Genomic DNA, 20,698 nt, shown 5'->3' with positions numbered 1-20,698 from the left:
ATTAGGTGTAGTAAAAAAAAATCCATTATTTTTCCATTCAATTTCATGCAAAAATAATAGATTTATTTTTACTACACCTAATATATATATGTATATTGATTGACTTGTATAATCATTTACAATGAAAGAGCAATTTTTTTAAATATTAGAAATATACACTTTGAAATTATTTTATCTTAAATAATTAATTAATAATTGATATTAAATTTACAACGAGTAATCAATTGTATGTCATCATCGCAGATTCATCGAAAATTATTGATTTTGATTTTACCAAAGGAATAATAATTACTCCGTCAACTTCAGACAGTAAGACGTCATCTGTTAGCAAATTTAACATTACATCTACAGTAACAAACACGACAACAATTTCGCATATTTCGGAAAGTCAATTTCCTACTTTACAACCAAATAAACATGTGATTCCCCTCCCAAAAAACAATTGTGTGGACACATGCTTTGAAAAGATTTGTACTGCGAAAAATTTAGGTAAAAAAAAATGTTTTTTTTTCAATCAAATTTGTTATTTCTCTTCAATTTTTGACAAATATACATTTAGATACATTTATTTTTAGATATACGATTAGAACAACTAAATCTGAAGACACGTAGAAGACTGCGTCAATGCTGGGAAACTATGTTTGGGCAAGAACTTGCTAAGCTTACTGTCATGGATTTGGTAAAATATAAAACAAATTTTACAAAATCCGAAAGTGGGATCAATAAATATTGTTTATTATATGCATTTTTTAAATATGATTTATATTAGATACTCACTATATTAGCCACTCTCAACATGGATTTCTTTCGCGCTGTTTTCGTGCGTTTTATGAACAATTTCTGGTGCTGGGATTTAGAGAAACAATTTCCGCAATACGGTGACTTCAAAATAGCTGAAAACATTCTCCATTTAGTTAACAATCAAGGCATGGTTTGGATGGGAATGTTCTTCAGTCCTGGTTTAACGGCACTGAATCTCTTTAAACTTGGTGTTCTAATGTATTTACGTTCTTGGGCGGTTTTGACATGCAATGTACCTCACGAAGTAGTCTTCAGAGCGTCCAGGTTAAAATACATTATTTGTGAAAATTTTATGTTACACTTTTCTAGTTTTTACCAAACAAAATTAAATAATTAAAACGAGCGTGTTTAAATATCACGCACTGTATTTAAATTCTTCCTTTAGTTCTATGTGCATTTATCTATATTTTTTTACCCACAATTATTCGCTGCAATCATTTTTACATATTATAGGTCTAACAATTTTTACTTTGCGCTGTTATTGACTATGCTGTTTTTGTGCGTATTGCCGGTCGCTTACGCTATAGTCTGGGTCGAACCTTCGTGTTATTGTGGTCCATTTTCTGGTTATTCAAAGATTTATAATTTAGCTACGCAAAGTTTGATAAACTCGCTCCCGAAGATAATCCAACGGTACGTTCTCTTTATAAAAGCATTTACGATGCAAATTTATTTGATTGCTTTTACGATGCAAATTTATTTGAAATTTAGATTATCTTTTGTTGATTACAGTCAAAATAATTATGCATCTCAATCTATATAATCTATTGCAAACTTTATTCTGATTTAGAGTTCTTGATTACGTTGCATCGCCTGGTATAGTAATACCATTGATTGTTCTCATGACATTGATTATTTATTATATGGCATCTCTCACTGGATCTTTGCGAGAAGCGAATAACGATCTAAAGGTAAAACTATACAAGGTGATCCAGACCAATCGCAGAAACCGGCATGTATGTTCCTCATGAAAAACTGAGTCGAAAATGTTAATAGCAAAATGTTGAGATGTCAATAGTTTTTGAATAGTGAGTTTTGAAACCATCCAACTATGTGTGTGTATAGAGTGTAAAATTTGCGCTAGTAGGCGCGGTGCAATCAAATGACCGACTGCAATCGCGTTTTGACAGATATTGTTAAACGTCACTCATTCATGTTGAATGAGTATTGAAATTTCCATGAAATTTCTATTAACATCTATTGCTGTATTCTTAAATTGAGCTCAATTTAATTGACGACGGGTAATTTCAATTGCAAATTCGATGAAATATAATTAAAAACTGAACTGTGTATTTTTAAAATACACATTTTAAGTAATAAACAAATATTAATAAATTAAATCAATATTAATTAAATTATCCGAACAAATAATAGTAAAGACAAATATTTCCAAAACTTTTTTTCAAATAGTTCTGTCATAAACAATATTAGAAAAAAATTTACATTTGAAATTTGTATTTGATATAAATAAATATTTCATATTGATGAAATGAAATGAACGAAATTCCGAATTGAAACGATATAAGAAAAAAAGAAAGTATTACAATAAATGAATCGAAGTAAGCAAATAATAAGCTGTATTGTTGCTAAAAATTACATTAAAATGTAATTTTATTATTATTAAATTTTTTCTAATATTGTTTATGACAGAACTATTTGAAAAGAAGGAAATGTTTGTTGACTGGTGTTTTTAATATTATTTATTTAGATGATTTAATTAATATTAATTTAATTTATTAACAATTGTTTATTATTTAAAATGTATATTTCAAAAACACATATTTTTAAATAATGTTTTATCGAATTTGCAATTGAAATTACTCCTCGTCAATTAAAATTAATTTAAGAATGCAGCAGTAGATAATTTAATAATAGAGATTTCACGGATTCTATTCAATATTCATTCAGCATCGTGACGTTTAGTGATATTCGTCAAAACGCGATCGTGACCGGCCGCTTGATTACATCACGTTTGACAGTGCGAACTTTTTTACACGCCGTGGTTTCGAAAGCTCATCATTCAAAAATTATTGACATCTCAACATTTTGCTATTAACATTTTCGACTCAATTTTTCATGAGAAATATGTACATGCCGACTCCTGTAGTTGGTTTGGATCCTGTATAAGGGAATATGCGTATATAGAGTATAAAGCTTCATTAAATTGTGTATAATATTTTAAATTGTGTTTAATATTTTATGCTTAATTGTTATTTCTAATATTTATTATTTATTATTATTGTTATTATTATTATTAATTTTATACTTATTATATAAATGTGTTGTTTTAGATGCAACTACGACAGGAGCGTACAGAAGAACGTCGAAAATTATTTAAAATAGCAGAGAAGAAGCATACCGTAGCTGAGGCTCCGCTATCGAAGTGGAAAAAGATCCTTCCAGCGTTGCCACAGGTCAAAATATCTCAAAATTCCGAAACAGTTCAAAAGGAAAATGTACAGATCTCAATTGGGAACGTGAATACAGTGGTAGGTACAATTGAAAATAAAGATTTGATGAATGACACCGAAGAATATTCAGGTCAGGATCAAGTACTGTCCAATTATGACAACGAGCAACGAGTTGAAGAACAGAATGGTTTGATATCAAATGATAAATCTTCTAATAGAAGGTATGATAATAACAATTAATTGCAAAAATGAAATTGGCAAGCTTTTTTATGCAAGCTTCTAATGAATAGATTGCATAATTAAAAATATGTTTATATGTTGCTGAATTATGCATAAAAAATAATTTTCATAAGCAGATTGACAAACGTGGTTGGATGTTCTTGGGACTCACCATCGAATAAACAAAGTGTTATCATACCAGAAATCCAAGTAAACAATGAAGAAAAAATATCCGACGTTTGCGCAAACATTGAATTGGATGATGGCCCTGAAAACGGCAATCAAGAGATAACGTAACAAATTGAGTGTAATATAAACTATTTAAAAAAAAAATGAAAATAATAATTTTGTAAGGATCTGAGAAATGCGATTTCTCAGAATTCTGTTTTGTACTAGTTCATAAAAAAATATTAAAAGAGAATTATCTTTTGAATCTTTAGAATTATAGATTAGAATTATAGAATTATATAGATTTAGTATTAATCATCTCATTCTTCAAACATATAATACAGCATATAATATATTGCGCTTTTATGTGATTGTAGATTTTCTGAAAAATAAAATTTGTAAACACCTTGTAATTATTCATTTATTTCTACAAATATATGTGTGTAAAATATCTATAAATATTTATAAATAACTATCGCACATTGCTGAAGACCTGAAACAGCTATCTCTAAACTTTTGGATTTGTGACGGATTCATAGAAACGCACACTGTACACGCAAAATCACATTTTGATTGAGCATTGGCACATTCCTAATACCTTTATCTTATCAGACATTATATTAAATAAACATTGAGCTATGTTCCGAGATTATTTATACATCAATATATCCTGCATGTACAAAAATATATTCTCCTCACCAGCAAACGTACGATTTAATCTCACATTAGTATAAATTAATTATACATTATTCTTACGTAACGACCATTTAAAAAATCCATCAATATCGAGGAAATTAATTGTAATTAATTAATTAAAAAATGAAGGAAAAAATTGTGTTATGTTATATTGCACACTGGTTACAAATTATCTTTGCATTTGGATAACATTTTTTCTTATCGATAAATATTAGTTTTTCAAAATAGTTAGTATTTGTACAAATCGTCATGTACGACGCAGAATATATCAGCATCTTTGCGCCAAGCGCTTACGCTGCTCATCGAGAAGCATGGATGCCTCACTCATAATTTTAGCAGTAGTTCGTACCAAGAATAATAATTGATATTCATCTATAACGGTCAACGCTGCTTTCGTCTTGATGAGAGCGTGAAGTACGTTCGCTCGTTCGAGGTCGAGCCATCTTTGAAGCGCCACTTCTCTTTCCCGTGGACCACCAAGTGGCACATCGGCCGGGCCCCACAATGAGAATTCCAACACGGATTTCACCTAATTGCCAAAAGAATTAAATAGTAATTTTATCCGAAGGATGCAGATTGTGCTGGCGACTAATAAATTTAGTCTAGTAAATCTAGACTAGTAAATTTAGTAAGTACAAATATGAGACACATATAATAGCAATGTAAATGCAAATAACAAGACATTGCTATATATGCTTTTTGATTAGTTTAAAAAGACATGCAAATTTAATAATTAAAAAAGATATAAGTATGTAGGCATGGTAAAATAAATTTATAATTAAATTGGAAATATTTGTACGTCCTGCGAATTAGAATCAAATAGAAATAAGTTTTCACCTGCGAGAGTGTAACCGCTTTCTCACGTATCAGTAAATCTTGTATGAGAGGTAGTTCGTCCGTCAGATGCAACTGTTGCAGTGCTATTAGAGCGCATTCGCACAAAGAGACCCGTTCCTCACTAGACTCCTCGCTCGGATCTATGTTTAACCTCCTGCAAAACGGAAGTTAAACATTGAATAACGGGATCGTGGAGATCCGACGATTATATTATTATACTGCGTCAAGTTGTCATTACACGAGAAAATACTAACCCTTGGAGGAGGTACAGTCGATAATAAACATCCTCTCTGCAAAGTACAACATCATTTAGAGATTTGCTTGCATCCTCGATTCCACGTGCTTGAAGACTCTTCAGAGCGTTGACCAGTTGAAGAAAAACGAACGACGTTTCTCTGCTCGCGCCCTCACCACTTATGTCCTTCGACATCGCTCCAAATGATTGTATGGTAATGACATTCAGGCATGGAAGAATTGAAATTGTAGCTAAAACAAGAGAATTATTGTTAAATATATAGTAATTTATATTTTTTAATATTTTTTTGTCGCGAAATTTCAACATGTATTACTTACCTTCGACATCCTCGTTTCTGGAAGGCTGAACCTTTTCAATTATTTCTTTTGGCACCTTATCTACAAATTCTATTATAGGTGTTAAATAAAAATCCTTTTGTGGCATAGGCATAGCTAAATCAAATGCTATGCAAAGAGTGACGTTTTGATCATTCCACGTAGCAGGACAAAATATTCTTCTACCGATGGAGACTGATAACAAAGTATCGACGTTAAAATGCTTCAATCGGGGATTCGCATTTTTAAGGGCACGCAGACTTGAAGGAAACTGAACAATTTGATTTTCCTGAAAAGACGTAGTCAAAAAAAAAATCACCTTTTATTATTTTATTGCTGCATAACAAATAGATGAAGAATTTTGAATTTAAAATATCATTAAGAATATTTCCTTCAAGGAAATTAACTACTCTTCTTGAGTAGTTCTGTGGTAAAGTCTGTAAAGACATAAAGTCTAGCTACTCCTACAAATTGAGGATAACAAAATCTGTGCACGAGAGATCGAGAAGAAACTCGTTTGTATGGGTTTCAGGCAAACAAGAACATACAACGGTAAATAATTACAATATAGAGCTAACCTGTTCAAGAAATTGGGCGAGTGCTTCGTGATTCGCCACAACCACCGCGCCGTAATTATCCTCGAGGCTTCGATGAACGATAGTGCGCCCCCGGCGTTGCCTCAAGCGGCCCATCCTCAGCTCATCATCCGCGTTTTTCCAATCTTGATCCTCCTCGGCGCCCTGGAGTTCACGAGCGTTCGATTAAAAAGGTATGTTTAATGGGAACAAAATGAAAAAACATAAACTCTGAAAGCGTACTTCGTCACCAGTATAGAAGGTATACGGCGCGTAAAGTTCGCTCTCCGTCTCGCTGCCACAATACGGCAATGAGATCGATCTCACGAACGAGAGTTGATGATGAGCCTTTGACTCCCCGATTATTGCACTGCTGTCGGACTTCCTTTTACATGCGGCGCGGAATCCGTTCCCGCTTCCGTGTCGCAGCTCAAGATTCGAATCGCACTCGGGCGAACTCGAGAGGCACTCGTACATATGACTGTCGTTGGATATCTATTGAAATGCAAGTAATTACTGCACTATCAAATCGCTATTGAGATGGTTCCAAATGATATGGCGCATATTTCACTGGATATAAATTTTCTTGCCATTTCTTTCTCTTGAATTTTTAGAGAATTCTTATATTATTATTCTCTTGTATCTTTTTTTATTGATGAATAAAAGAAAAAAATAACACAGACATATTTTTGACAAAAAAATGTGACGTTGATGTTACCAATTTTATATATAAATTCTAAAAGTGAAGTTTATTTCAATCTGCTTTCCTTTAAAGATATTATCCATCACTTTCCCTTTAGCGTTTTTTTTTCCTATTTCGTTTGATAATAAAAATATGTACAGGAAATGACTGCAGCAACAATTACAAAACAATTATCTTCTTTTCGCTGTTTATCTTTCCGTATAAGATTTATGAACATTCGTTTATATATAAAGAATTAAAGAATACTGGATGCAGCGTGTGAATATTGTTCATATTAATATTTTCATGCTGCAGTTCAATAATAGTAATCGATTCACATTCAATCTTTGCATGTATGTCGTCTGGAGCCGGCTTTAGACAGACTGATTTGTAGAAAAGCCTCTCTTACCGGTGACTCGGAAGTGGGTCGTGCAGTGGCGAGCCTGTCGTAATCCCGGTGCTGATCTTCAGCCGACGTACCCAGTGACCTTTTCGTGACGGGTTGGGAAATTGCTCGATCTCTCATGCTGGCAGTTCTTTGGGGTTTCGAGGGTGTCAGGGCACTGCGTACCTCACCTGTAACATCCTCCGCTGCTGCAGGCACGATCCGCCATCGTCAAGCGCCACGGGTTAGTATCACAAGACACAAGGCATGTCAACGAAACGGGCTAGCTATCCGGGCTTAGATAGTTCGCCTAACACACTACTGGGATACACTACTGGAGGAACATTCGCGCAACGCAGAGTCAAATTTGACGTAGCGATACGATGGACGTTAGTTCACTCATGGCTCCACGTATGTAGATTAATCGCTAATGAAAATTATTTTTTTTTAATATCCAAATAATCTCTAATACAGAGTCTCTGATCTAAACCTGATTTTATGAGCACTCAAGCGTTGATGCGGCTAACGTGGACCATGCGAGGATACATCTTTCCGTTGACGAAGCTTTCGAGCAACGTCTATCACGCTACAAGCGAAAACGGGCATTGGGATTGGGGGGGACGAATAACATAGCACATACGGCATCTTTTCTTCCTTCTACGGGTGGGAATCTTCGACTTTACATTATGTATAGCTAAATTATAATTGAATTTACAAGACTCCTTACAAGATATCGATCATCACAGTGCATGCAATGCGTGCGGCGTTAGTTGCACCCAGCGTCGGTTAGAGAAGTCCTCGACTAACGTTGCTCGTGGTACGCACCGTTACGTAACCACTGCAGAAAGAGGAAAAAAAAAGAAAAAGAGGAAGAAAACGGAGAGAGACGTGAACGCGGATATGCGCGCGATTTATGCTTGAGTAGTCGCGCTTATGTTGGCGCGATGGACGTCGCCGTTGTTCGCGTTAATGAGAGAAGAAGGAGACAGAAAGATGCGGAGGTGCAACGAACAAGCCACAGCATCGGGAATTATGTACCGTACGGCGTATGTGAGACGGCGCGATCGAAGAGAAAGAATGACTAAGAGAGCCGAATAATTGGAAAGAACAAGACTCTAAATTTCTTTTTAAACAATATACGTTTATTCATCAGATACAAATATTCGATATTACAGTTCTTGTCTTTTACAGTTTACACTATTACAAAAAGCATTTCGTCGACAAATACAACAAATAGCACAAATAACATTATATTTAACCAGCCATTCTCAAACTTTATATTGTAATCTTACCGCGGAAACTTGCATTGCAAAAGCATGTGTCTCAACAATAAAAAGCTATAAGCCTTCGATCGATATTGCTTAATATTACATTACGTGAAACGATACCGGAGCTTAAAAGCCGAGTCTTGTCCGAAAGAATAGGAATACACTCTTCTTTCAGTAAATATTACGAAACATTATTATTAATATAATACGTATCACAGAATATTGTGACTTTCTAAGAATAATTTTAGTTTCCATAGGTCTTACAAATCCTTCCTTATGATTTGTATCTTATAATATCGCGTTTCCATCATCGGGAATAATCATCGAAATTTGAATTTGTCTAAATTATATTTCAGTTTCAAAATTCCGAGTATAACCCGGCCAACTGTGCGACGCGCAGAATTTAATCGCGTGCAGTTCGTTAAGTGTAATGTTAAAAATCATCTATTCTCCCCGAGGATGCAAGTTAAACATCACCATGTGGCTCAATCGCTGTACCCACGCAAACGAAGCGACGTCTCTCCCGTTTTAAAAAGCGGTTGACGCGAGGATTCGTGTGAGTATGGCTGTTAACATCGAGAATGGTCGCGACGATTAACTCAGTTACACTGTATAGGCCTGAACTTACCCAGATTCGCGTAAATTGAATCCGAGGTCGTCGACGGCCTCCAAGTGGCTTTCGACGTCTTGTCATTTCTGGAAGCGACGTTCAATTTGATCTCTGCACGAGGTGGCGGTGGTCTGACTGGTTTATCCGCCAAATCCAATCTCGACCAATCCTCGAGGGATTGATTCCTTGGCGGCGGGGGTGGTTTGCCAGGTCTCGCTGTAATAACAACGTAATGTTTCTTTTCTTCTTGCATTTGTATAAGTACACGTATACAGGATGTCTCAGAATGACCGCCAAATATTTCGATGCTGATAGAGCCGATTAAACTGAGTTGGAAAGTCCTCTACCATTTGACAATTTTTGCAATAATTAACAAGTTATAAATTAATAAAAATTGCCGAATATTGGTTTTCAATAATATTTTATTCAAATACTTTAACTTTACAGAAAAAACTCAAGAGACAAGAATTGTTTATTTTCTTCTTATATAGAGTTCTGAGAATTTTTTCAGAAATTTTTAGTACTGCATTTTTTCATGTTGATAAAAATAATTACCATTAAGAAAATACAGTACTAAAAAGTGAAAAATTTTTTTTAAATTCTTAAAGCTCTATGAGTAGAAAATAAATAATTTTTGTCTGTTGCTGTTTTTTTATTGATAATACTTGAATAAAAAATTATTGAAGACTAATATTTGACGATTTTTAGTAGGTAATTAATATCTTGTTAAGTATTGCGAAAAATTACAATGATAGAGGCTTTTCGATTCAATTTAGTCCACTCTATCAGTATATAAAATATTTAATGGTTATTTTGGAACACCGTATATATTGGATGTATTCAGTACTATAATCGCTCACTGAGCGACTAAAATAGCGGTCAAATGTGATTAATTCTTACCTTTAGATCCAACCAATTACATTAAATTGCTACTTAATTGCTTAGTGAGTGGCTGTAGTACTGAATGCATCTACATATAATGTATGTGTACCTATGTATTGTATATATATTTTTTTATACGCTTCCGCGTCTTTTGATAATTTAAAATGTCAATTTTTTTCATATACGGAAAGAACGATTTTGCTGCAGTATTTAAAAATTTAGGTAGATACAGATTTGAAAATAATTTTGTTAAAAAATAATTTCTCTATCTAGCTAAATTTTTAGATACTTACATTTTATCGCAAAGAACTAAGTACTTAGTACTTACCCGCAATTGATGGAGGCAATCGTGCCATTCTCAAGCCATCATTTTTAGCACCGCAGGAATCCGTTTGGTCCTCATTCATCCTGGCAATGGTCCTATCATTTCCCACTACCTCAACCGCGGCACCGTCCAATTCCAAAGGATGGATTATTTCTAATCGCGGTTTCGGTTGCGGCGTCGAAGGTATTTCGTCGGTCCTCGCGCCCGACGTTTGCCCGGTAATCACATCCATGTCTTTCCTCGTACCCATTCTCAAGAATCTCTTGAGAGAGAAACCTTTTCGGTTTCTACCTCTCTTCTTTTCTTCCCGCACATCCTTCTCCGTTGTTAAGCTGTCTTGTGAGAGAGATATCGTTCTCCTAGGCACGGACTCGATTGGTTGTTTGGCACTCTCATTTGTCGGGTCCGGTAGATCGCAAACCGCTTTGCGAAACTTCGGACTGCAAGAGGATGATCTTTCTCGCTTCTCTTTTTCGCGAACGACTGGAGAATCAGACTTCAGAGTCGCTCCCGGATTCCTGGCAAATAGAGAGGAGACTGGCATGAGATCCTCCATGGATTCCGGCGGTCGCGGAGCGATCCTTCTCTTATTTGGCGAACGTATGAGCTCCATTGTGGAGACAGAAACCGGAGTAATTTCCGGAAATTCCTCGTCTAGCATAACATTATCTTCCATTTCTTCACCGTTACTCATCGGATAATTTCTCAAAACTGGCGGTGTGATTATGGAAGTAAATAACGGCGAGAGAGAGGATTTTAACGGAGTTTTTGCTGGATATCCAGATTCTGAGATTTGAGTTGTAATGGTTGGTGAGACTTGATCGGGTTCTGATAAAATCTCGTTCGTAACGTTCTTCTTCGTTAAACATCGAGAACTCATATCCTGCATACCTAGAAAGAGATAGTAGGACGCATCGTAATGATGTTAAGGGAATTTCTGCATAAGGAAACTTTTTCAAAAAGCTAAAAAATAAAAGACGTAGCTATTTAAAAAAAATTTGTTTAAATTATTTTCATTATAACGATATTTATATGGCAGTAAATTTCTTTTTTTAAACCAATTAATTTTAATCAGCATAAAGTTTGAGATATAATTTTCCTCTCTATTCTCGAATATTAAAATCTATTTCAAACATAAACGATTCGGGACTTCAAAAAATTTCAATGGGACGTAATGCAATAATTAGAAGCAATCTTTCGATGATTTTCGTTTCCATTTTAAATTGAATAAAATATGACAAACATTTAAATTATTAAAAAAATAAATAATTCAACAAACAATTTTTTGTTTTTTTTTAAATTGTTAATTTCAGAACCAATCATTAGACTCACCTAGACTTTGAGCGGACCTACTGGCGACGGTTTGGACTGAGGGAGGCGGTAATACATAATCTCCGTTGAATATTTTTCTCACTGCAAATGGACCATCGTTTAGATTTGTCTTCGCAGAAAAGGTGGCTGGTTTCTGCGGTACGGCGGGCTTTGTCTTCAAGTCTGTATTGACGCTACCGTGTAAAAAAGAGGGCCTTGGTTCTGTGATTATTATCGGCGGTGGACTCGTGGGCAACGCTGGTGGTTCTGTCACTTCTTCCTCATCCGCTTTACCGTCCGGTTCGCCCGCGAGCTCGCGACTGCTGTCGAAACAGAATTTCTTCCGTTCCGCACCTTCGCACTCTCCTTCGACCTCGCGTATCTGCGACGACGGAGCTTCCTTACCATTGTCGACATTCATCGATCGATCACTCTCTAGTGTCTCCTCGTTCTTCAAAGGCGTCAACGAGACAAGCTCGACCCTCTCTTCTTTTCCTTGGTCTTGTTTCGCACAATCGCTTTTACTTGTCATCGTCCTCTTTACGCTCTCTCCCACGTCATTACTCAGCACAGATTGCGTAGACATTTCTGATGAAGTCTCGATTTCAGTCTTCTTTGCTAAAACGGTGTTAAGGGGGACACTTGTAGCATTATTCTTGTCAACTTTAGAGACGGACAAGTATTTCTGCGCTGTTGTTTCCACCTTTTTCACCGTATCCGTATTGACAGTATCCGCCGTAGTCTCTCTTCGCATAATAGAAATCATATTGGCAGAGGTAATCAATGGCATATCTACGATTTTCCCTAATTCTGGGGGAGATTTTTGTTCTTGCTCTTCGATCTTATTCCGCTCTGCACCACTGAGTTTCTTTGCGGCCTTTAACATTTAATATAAAAATATCTATTGAAAAACTTCTTGCTTGCAAAATGATATTTAAATTCGTAAAATTTGATGACGTTTGTTTATAATATTGCTTTATAATATTCTTATCTAAATAATCTTAATGTAAATTGTACTAAACTGAATTTTTCTAACAGTAAATATAAGAATTATTACAAAATCATTAAAGATACAATAGTATCTTTTGAGTGGATAATATTGGATAAGAAAGAATTAAAAAATAATACATATATATTTTGTCAGAAAGTACAATATCATATAATTCATTTCAATGTCATTTAAATATGCTGTAATTAATAATATTTAACTTGCTAATATTCAATTTTGTTTATAAGATCAAGAATAAGAATAACTCAATTTTCATTTAATTAAATAAAATGTTTTAATAAAAAAAAATTTCGCGATAAAATTTAAATTATTTTATGCTTTCGTTTTACTTACTTCGACAGTATTATCCGATGATCCATCATCGCCGGATTTTAATCTAATAAACGGACTGGTTTGTAAGTTAATTGTGTTGATCTTTCGATCGGTTGGTCTTTTGGCGGTGGGTACGGACTCTTCTCCACCGAAAGGCGTTACAGAGACCAAGAGAGTCGTTTTCCTACCATCGGCGTCTCTCTGTATTTTACCCAGCATCAATGAGGCGAAAGATTTGGTAGGCGACGCCGTCGATGACTTGGAAACGTCGTGCGAACTGTTATTAGTCTCGACATTCGTCAAATTTGCGGTAACCGTATTGAAGTTCGTGTTCGCGCGGGTCAAGTCGAATAACGCACGTTCTTCCTCGCTGTCTGGCACCAAGTCCTCCGATTTTGCAGAGGAGTCGATCTGGATCCCATCCCTATCCTCCTCACCGTCAGAGAAGTCATCGCCACCATAACCGATCACCTCGGTGAGAGACTCGGGAAAACCGACGTTCTTTTTTCGTTGATCTTTTCGACAAACTGTTTTGTCACGAAGAATACTCTGCAAGATTCGATCATCTGATTCGAATAGGAAAGGAATGCGATTTTTCTATCTATAATGTATAACTAAACAAATAGGAAATCTTTTAATCGTCCTGATTACTAATGATTATGTCCCCTTAATTAGATAGTTACGTGGTATACAAATAACTCGGAAAACAAGTTGTTTTAATATGATTTTTAATATGAAGAGGATTAGAGAGTGTTATCTTCATATAAAATATCGACTACTTGATATATCGATCTTTTGAATAAAATATTAATTATAGCGCGTGCCGTGTATATATAAATTGAACTAAACGGTAAATAATATAAATCATATAAAAGCAATCAACAATAATTATAAGTGTTGATGGTGTTCACAGAAAAAAGTTTAATAAACGCTCTGCGTTGTGATTCAATTATATTTTTTTAATCTAAAATTGAGATAGAACTACATTCCTCTGGATCTAAAAATATAATTCAAATATAACGCAAAGTGTTTATAAAGCTGTTTTTCCTGCTGATTGCTGTAAATATGCAATGTACATAAACAAAATATATTTTGAATGTAGTTGTGATATTTCTATAATCTAATTGAAAATTTACGCCTAAATACAAACTTACTGTGTATATAATATATACACAAGCATATGATATATTATTATATACAAGTTTATACCTGCAACTGAAGATGATCAATCTTCAAATTCGTGGAAGCCTTCTCGACATTCAATCGCAAGATATCGTCAGCCGGCGCATGTTCCTCCTTCGGTTTGAAACAGTTCGAGCAGAGCTCCTTCTTCCAGGCGTTTTGCACAAAGCGATTGCATTGTGTGGACATTGTTGCCTCACCGCGACAGCGACAGCGAAAGCCCCGTTACATCATCACTCTGAAAGGAAAGAGGTGAAATAGTAATCGATTCGATTCTTCAGCCGGTGCAACGATCAAACGGTGTATTGTGCACGCGGAGCGAGCGGACGTGATAGAGCGCGAGAAATTATTTTGTTCCGAGAAAATATACATACTTACATGTAAAAATAAATTTGTCCTGAATTTTAAGTTTTTTCTTTAAAATTTTTCAAAATTTTCCAAATTCCATTAGCTCTTAAAAAGGCTATTTCGGAGGATCAATTTGCATCCGTTCTCTAGAATTCGCTTAACGACGAAGCGCGCCTGTCAACGAGCGATTACCTTGGATAGTCGTTAAAAACCAAAACGAAACGAGTGAGTACATTTTCCTGTCCGTAACGTCGGCAGTGGCTACTGTGGCAATACAATCGGGACAATTGACTGGAGTTGCCCGACCGGCTGAGTAATTGCCTCACTTCCGGTCTCGGCTTTATTTGCAACAGCGATGGCCTAGCCCGTACCCGTCATTAGCAAGTAATAACGTAAGAATATTGTGCCATTGTGAATTTTTCTTTCTATGAAGGTAGTCGAAAATGAGAGTCGACCAGTTTTTCTAATTAATTTTGTTCCACATTATATTCCGAATATTTCTTTAGATTACATCCATTCATGCAAAAAAAAAAATTTTGTTGCTTCAGCTAGAATTATCGTTGTTTTTTGTATCTGATAGAAAATTATGTATCATGCGCATAGAATTGATAGTACGAATCTCACACGCAAAAAAATATTTTACTATTTCAATTAGAATTATAGCTGTTTTTTGTATTTGATAGAAAATTATGTACCATAGAATTTATAATACAAATCTAAATTTTATCTCTGTCATATGTGATTAGATGCAATACTCATCCAATATCGCTGTATTTGCTAGAAATTTATCTATTTTAACTATTTTTCATATTTAGATCATTTTCACTATAACTGTAAGATCACTTTTTTTGAGATTCTATAAAAATAATTTTTTCTCATTAACGATGCACTAATTGATATAATCAAAAGTGAATGCTTTTTGGAAAGTGTGCTTCACAAAAAGCAATTAGCATCGTTAGTGAGAAAATTGTTTTCATAGATTGTATTATTCAAAAATTTAATGTAGTGGCTTATATAATAATATATAAAATATTCTACTTCTAAAATATATCTAAAATAATGATTTTATTGAAATATCTAAAAATTTAGCTAGATGCAGGTCAGAAAATAATTTTGTTGAGTCATCAAAATAATTATATAGGAAACTCAAGCATGATGTAAACAATGCTACAAAAGCATTGTTTTGACATTCTAGCAACCAGCTCCAGCGTATGTAATTATTTTGATAGTTCAACAAAATTACTTTCAGATCTGTATTTAACTAAATTTTTAGATACTTTAGCAAAACTGAACTATTCTTTTTGTTAATGTTAATGTAAAATTATTTATTAATTTTTTTATTGGCATATATGCAGATAATGTTAGAGAGTAACGACGTCGCAAAGATTTCTTGAATCATCCTCTCGCTATTGACAAATATTCGCTGTCTATTGCAAAAGATGCGAAACTAGAGAATCCTCTCTCTCTTAATTTAGATATTAATCGCAGGAGAAATCGCGTGCCCGACACTGGAACGAAGGATATCATCGAGGACGAAAAAAAATCACACGACGACGTCCACGGTGATGTCTCATTAGCATGCAGGACTTGCGAGTATTTGCAGACCAGGCACAAAGTACCGTTGCCGATCTCGTTGCTCCGTTACGTCTCTCGCGTTCCTGTCCGCGTCTTTCGTACACATGAAAAATCTGTGACGCAGTCGTGTAAAAATTTAGATTAATATCGAAAACGTGTTTCATGGTTGGATACTAAGTTCCTCTAAGAAAATCAGAAAAGAATCCTTTGCCAGTTCGGATCAGTTTTAAGACAGAAAAAAAAAGAAAAGAAGCAGAGAAAGAGAAAAAGGTTGAATTGCAGTTCGTGCAGTGGCATTGAAGCGAACATAATTCTCGCGACAAAGCAATAGGAACTTCAAGGTTGTTATTTCGCTTAAATGGGGTTCAAGAGGTCTAAGTAGACAAACGCTTGAAAGTTCCGTGTTTGGAATGTGATTTAGCTCTTCAACCGAAACACTTTAATAAATTTTTTAAATTCCAGAGTACTATATATATGCAACAATCATATATTTATTTCTATATAAATTTATTGATAGAAAATAATTTTTGTACATTAAATATTTCAAAAAATAAAACATTTATTAGATATAATTTTTTCTTTTCAAATATTTTTCCAAAATAATTTAATTTAGAAATTTTTAAATATTTTAATAAATTTGTCTTATTTTTTATTTTAAATCAAGAATCTTTAATTTTAAGAAATAATATTCTTAATCTATCGATATAAATTATTAAATTATGTAAAAATTATACGAAATTCTTTGTTATATTTTAAAATAAGCTTAATATATGCCATCAATATTTGTAAAAAATATATTCCATTATTAATTCCGTTATTAATTGAACATGCAATGTAAATTTTTTATAAATAAAAAAGTTTAGTCTGTAAAGATATAATTAATGTTTTAATATTTTTCTTGCATAGAATTTTAATTATTCAGATTTCTCTCTCTCTCTCTCTCTCTCTCTCTCTCTCTCTCTCTCTCTCTCTCTTTCTCTTTCTCTCTCTCTCTCTCTATCATTTTTCTAAACCAACAAAACGCATTAACTTAAAATATACAAATCGTTTTTTGACGACTCCGAGTTAGTGCGGATTCATGATAATGTTGCCTTTGCAATTATTATAAATTAAGTACATTCTTCATAAACGATTACCAGATAACTGTTCATTCATAATAATTGTCGTGGTTACTACTCGAAGATTACTGTAAATTAATCCCGTGTCTACGTAAGCGTATTCTACGAAAAGGGATAAACCCTTTATATTTTTACACGGAACCGTCTGAGTCGCTACAAAGTTCCTTTCTTCTTCGGTTACAGAGGCGGACCTTGTCGGGACTTCTCATTCCATTGAGATGACGCGTGGCGTGGCGCGCCAAGGCACAGCAGACGAAGAGCAAGGCGAGGTTCAATGCCAATGAATTTTACATATTGCAACACTCGAAGGCTTTAACCCTGCAGAGAAGCTCTTGGGAAGACAGAAAGTTCCTTGCGGCTTTGTTACTTACCGCATAAAATCTCTTGTTTTAAGACCTTAATTATCTGTTTCAAATGTACAGAGAAATTTAATTATAGTTCACAAAAATAGCTTTGGATTCGTCTCAAGATTGTATATAAGAAGAAAGAAATCGATTAAAAGTATGAGTAAATAAATGTATAACAAAAACTTCAATTTTAATTAAGGATTCATCAATATTTATCTGCGAGAAGTTCAAATTTCCTTATCGGATATTTAATATTTATAAATCACATGTTTATCACGAATAATGATTAACCAATAATGAATAATCCAAGTACTCGATGAATGCTTGTAAGTCATAAGTAACAAGCGATACTATTTATTTAGTCTATCTTTGTGCGGAAATGACAATGCAAAAATGATAAAATGATAACGCATTCGGCGAAACAGACCCTGTGAATCATCCCATGCGAAGAAAAGTGCTAAGTGTGTCGTGAAGTAAATAAATAATTATCGACGTTATTTCCCACAGAAACGATGGTAATGATAATATGTATTACGGAAGAAATGGCGAGACCATTCGCCATCAGACATATGTGTCTTCGCACAAATACAAACCGGATATGCACTACAAACTCCAGCGTAAAGAACAGGAGAGAGTAACAACGAGGACTTCCGTGATCATAGGAGTGAGAGATCCACACGGATTCCGCTACGGCGCGACTCACATTCTTTTCGTCGTACTGCAATAATTACTGTTAGTCTGCCGCTTGATTGCGGGCATTAAACTCGCCCCTAACAACCGTAAGACGTCTGGGAATTTTCGATGGAGCATGAACGAAGAATTACCTGGAAGAGAGAAGAGGAAGGTGGACCGTTCATTTGAGATCGCAGGATACGTCGTTTGAGAGTACTCGAGAGGCAAAAGACTTAATGGGTCAAGAGCGAGGTAATAAGTAGCTGGTACTAGCCATTCGAGGCGCATTAAGAGCGCGGATTACATCATTTCATATGAGACATCGTTGCTCGGAAGCAGTCAAGATCGTCACAATTGAATGATTACCGTGTGTATCAAATCTTTTATACGAAACGTTTGTAAGAAACGATCTGTATTTTTATCAAAAAAATAGAATTAATTCAGAGGATTAATAATAAATAATAATAAAAATAGATTTTTGGGAACAGTTATAGTAAATTAAATTAAAGATAAGCAGGATCGTAATTGAGCGTGAAATTATCACGATTTTTAATGTAGTTCACTTTCAATTCATAAGGTGGCAATGTTTTATCCTAGTTATAATTCTTTTTATTTTACAATTTACATTTTTATCATATATAATTTGTAAAATTCATTATATCTGATATATATAGATATACATAATTAAAAAAAAATTCTTAAAAATTAATATTTTTGGAATAATTTTTATTAAAATTATTAAAGTTAATTATATTGTAGAAAAGAGGTCGATAAATCATAATTCACAAAACATAATTTAATTTCATTACGCGTTATGCAATTTGTGAACCTTCTAAGTAAATACGCTGCAAAACTGCACTCACTTAGCTGCATGCCGAACCAAGTAATCTCCGTCTAACAGTAAATCGTTGCGTTGGGAACCGTTGTCGCATGATTAACGACCATTTTTTCGCGTTATTAGCGTGCCGTCTGCATCACTTGGACATAACGACAGTCATGTTGAATTCATTCTTTGGAATCTGTGATTTACGGTAGCCTCAGATAGTCTTGCGTTTTATAGGCACTCGCTGCCACTCCGAGTGAAACGATATTGTGCAATATTATATTTCTTTATGAAACAAGATCATTTTAATGATCTTTCTAATTTAATAAAAGTAATTACAAGATCATGATTGTGAGGTGATATATTCTAAAATTCCTCTTTAAAGCGTAATTTACTAATTTATATGGGATTATATTAAATTAGAATCACTTTATATTTATTAAGTCATCACAAAATACGTTATACATTTCACTTTAATTTTTATTATCAATAATATTAAAAGCTTTGATGTAATGTACTTAACTATAGCATAAAAGGTACTAAATGGCAACAATTGATATGTCATCGACGACAATGCACGTCATGCAGTTTAGCATAGCTACGTTTATTGAATTAGTTACATCTGAGCAACAGCAATTTTGATGCCGCTAGTCCACACTTTTTTCTCTTTTTTATTTACCCAGCTTATACAGTCGAGACTTCTTTATCTGCCCAAGTATTTCATTTGGGTCATTCGGCTTCCGACGCGAATGTGCACGAGTTTCACATAATCGCGCGAAAAATGAGAAGAGACGCTCGCATTGTATACTTCATGGCGTAGCTAATGGAAAACAGTTGCCTGCAACGAATAACGTTACATTTCGGTATCATCGCGAGCTTTCCTCTCTCTCGCCGTATGAAATAAATAAATATTGTGCAACAAAAACTGATTTGTTGCTATTTTGGATTCGTATTCTACTCTATCGTAATATTTTAACGTGTTTGTTAACGCCAAAAGTGATGGAGTTCGTACTCGAGCCGAACTTAAACCGGTTTCCGGCTTATGACCCGGAACCATTCTATTCTTGAATATATATCCTCCCGAGGCACTTTGCATTTCAAAATACTAATCTGGTTTTCAATACAGAGAAACAAGGTTTCCTTGAAAAAAAAAAGAACCAAACCACTTTCCTAAAAATTATCTACATGTTGCGTGAAAAACTTTACTGTAACAAATTGTAAAGTAACTCATATTGTCTCCTAGAGAAATGACTACATTTTCAATCTCATCGCATTGCCTAAGAATAGACGATGTTTATATTATATTGACATACAATTATAAGAAACAAGTATATTTGTCTATTATCTATCTACATACACAATCTAGAGGAATACATTATCGATACAATTACAAAATTCTTATAATATTTATTTCCTATTGAGCGAGATTGATAATTAATACTGTGATCGAGAGTGAATTATAATTTTTATATATCTTATCTATGTAATATTTCCACTGTTATTTTTGTTTACATTGATAATGATCCAACAGAAATTGAAATGGTTGGTGTTGTTTTGTTTATTACCGGCAAA

General features: G+C 34.2%; 2 protein-coding genes across 4 annotated transcripts in view; one reads left to right on the top strand and one right to left on the bottom strand.

The window, feature by feature from the left end:
• Positions 1 to 3,728, top strand: part of LOC108693274 (transmembrane channel-like protein 3) — a 19,202-nt gene extending 15,474 nt beyond the window's left edge. The window contains exons 12-18 of the mRNA XM_018202144.1: positions 280 to 489; positions 576 to 679; positions 770 to 1,065; positions 1,255 to 1,434; positions 1,592 to 1,712; positions 3,093 to 3,433; positions 3,569 to 3,728. Of these exons, the coding sequence (XP_018057633.1) occupies positions 280 to 489; positions 576 to 679; positions 770 to 1,065; positions 1,255 to 1,434; positions 1,592 to 1,712; positions 3,093 to 3,433; positions 3,569 to 3,728 (1,412 nt within the window). The remainder of the gene's footprint in view (positions 1 to 279; positions 490 to 575; positions 680 to 769; positions 1,066 to 1,254; positions 1,435 to 1,591; positions 1,713 to 3,092; positions 3,434 to 3,568) is intronic.
• Positions 3,729 to 4,441: 713 nt separating this feature from the next.
• The window catches only part of LOC108693455, a 46,633-nt gene continuing 30,376 nt past the window's right edge, over positions 4,442 to 20,698 (bottom strand). For 2 of the 3 annotated variants that reach the window (XM_018202412.1, XM_018202411.1), the window contains exons 2-13: positions 14,271 to 14,481; positions 13,083 to 13,610; positions 11,762 to 12,617; positions 10,433 to 11,320; positions 9,241 to 9,438; positions 7,369 to 7,553; positions 6,521 to 6,772; positions 6,281 to 6,442; positions 5,706 to 5,991; positions 5,387 to 5,618; positions 5,133 to 5,286; positions 4,442 to 4,824 (exon numbers count right to left, since the gene is read on the bottom strand). In XM_018202412.1, the coding sequence (XP_018057901.1) occupies positions 4,564 to 4,824; positions 5,133 to 5,286; positions 5,387 to 5,618; positions 5,706 to 5,991; positions 6,281 to 6,442; positions 6,521 to 6,772; positions 7,369 to 7,553; positions 9,241 to 9,438; positions 10,433 to 11,320; positions 11,762 to 12,617; positions 13,083 to 13,610; positions 14,271 to 14,432 (4,164 nt within the window). In that variant the 5' untranslated portion in view covers positions 14,433 to 14,481 and the 3' untranslated portion in view covers positions 4,442 to 4,563. The remainder of the gene's footprint in view (positions 4,825 to 5,132; positions 5,287 to 5,386; positions 5,619 to 5,705; positions 5,992 to 6,280; positions 6,443 to 6,520; positions 6,773 to 7,368; positions 7,554 to 9,240; positions 9,439 to 10,432; positions 11,321 to 11,761; positions 12,618 to 13,082; positions 13,611 to 14,270; positions 14,482 to 20,698) is intronic. The other variant, XM_018202413.1, reaches the window with a different exon arrangement.

The sequence above is a fragment of the Atta colombica genome, unplaced genomic scaffold, assembly GCF_001594045.1.
Source record: "Atta colombica isolate Treedump-2 unplaced genomic scaffold, Acol1.0 scaffold9, whole genome shotgun sequence".
Taxonomy (NCBI): Eukaryota; Metazoa; Arthropoda; class Insecta; order Hymenoptera; family Formicidae; genus Atta; species Atta colombica.
This window is presented reverse-complemented; position numbering and strand designations above follow the sequence as displayed.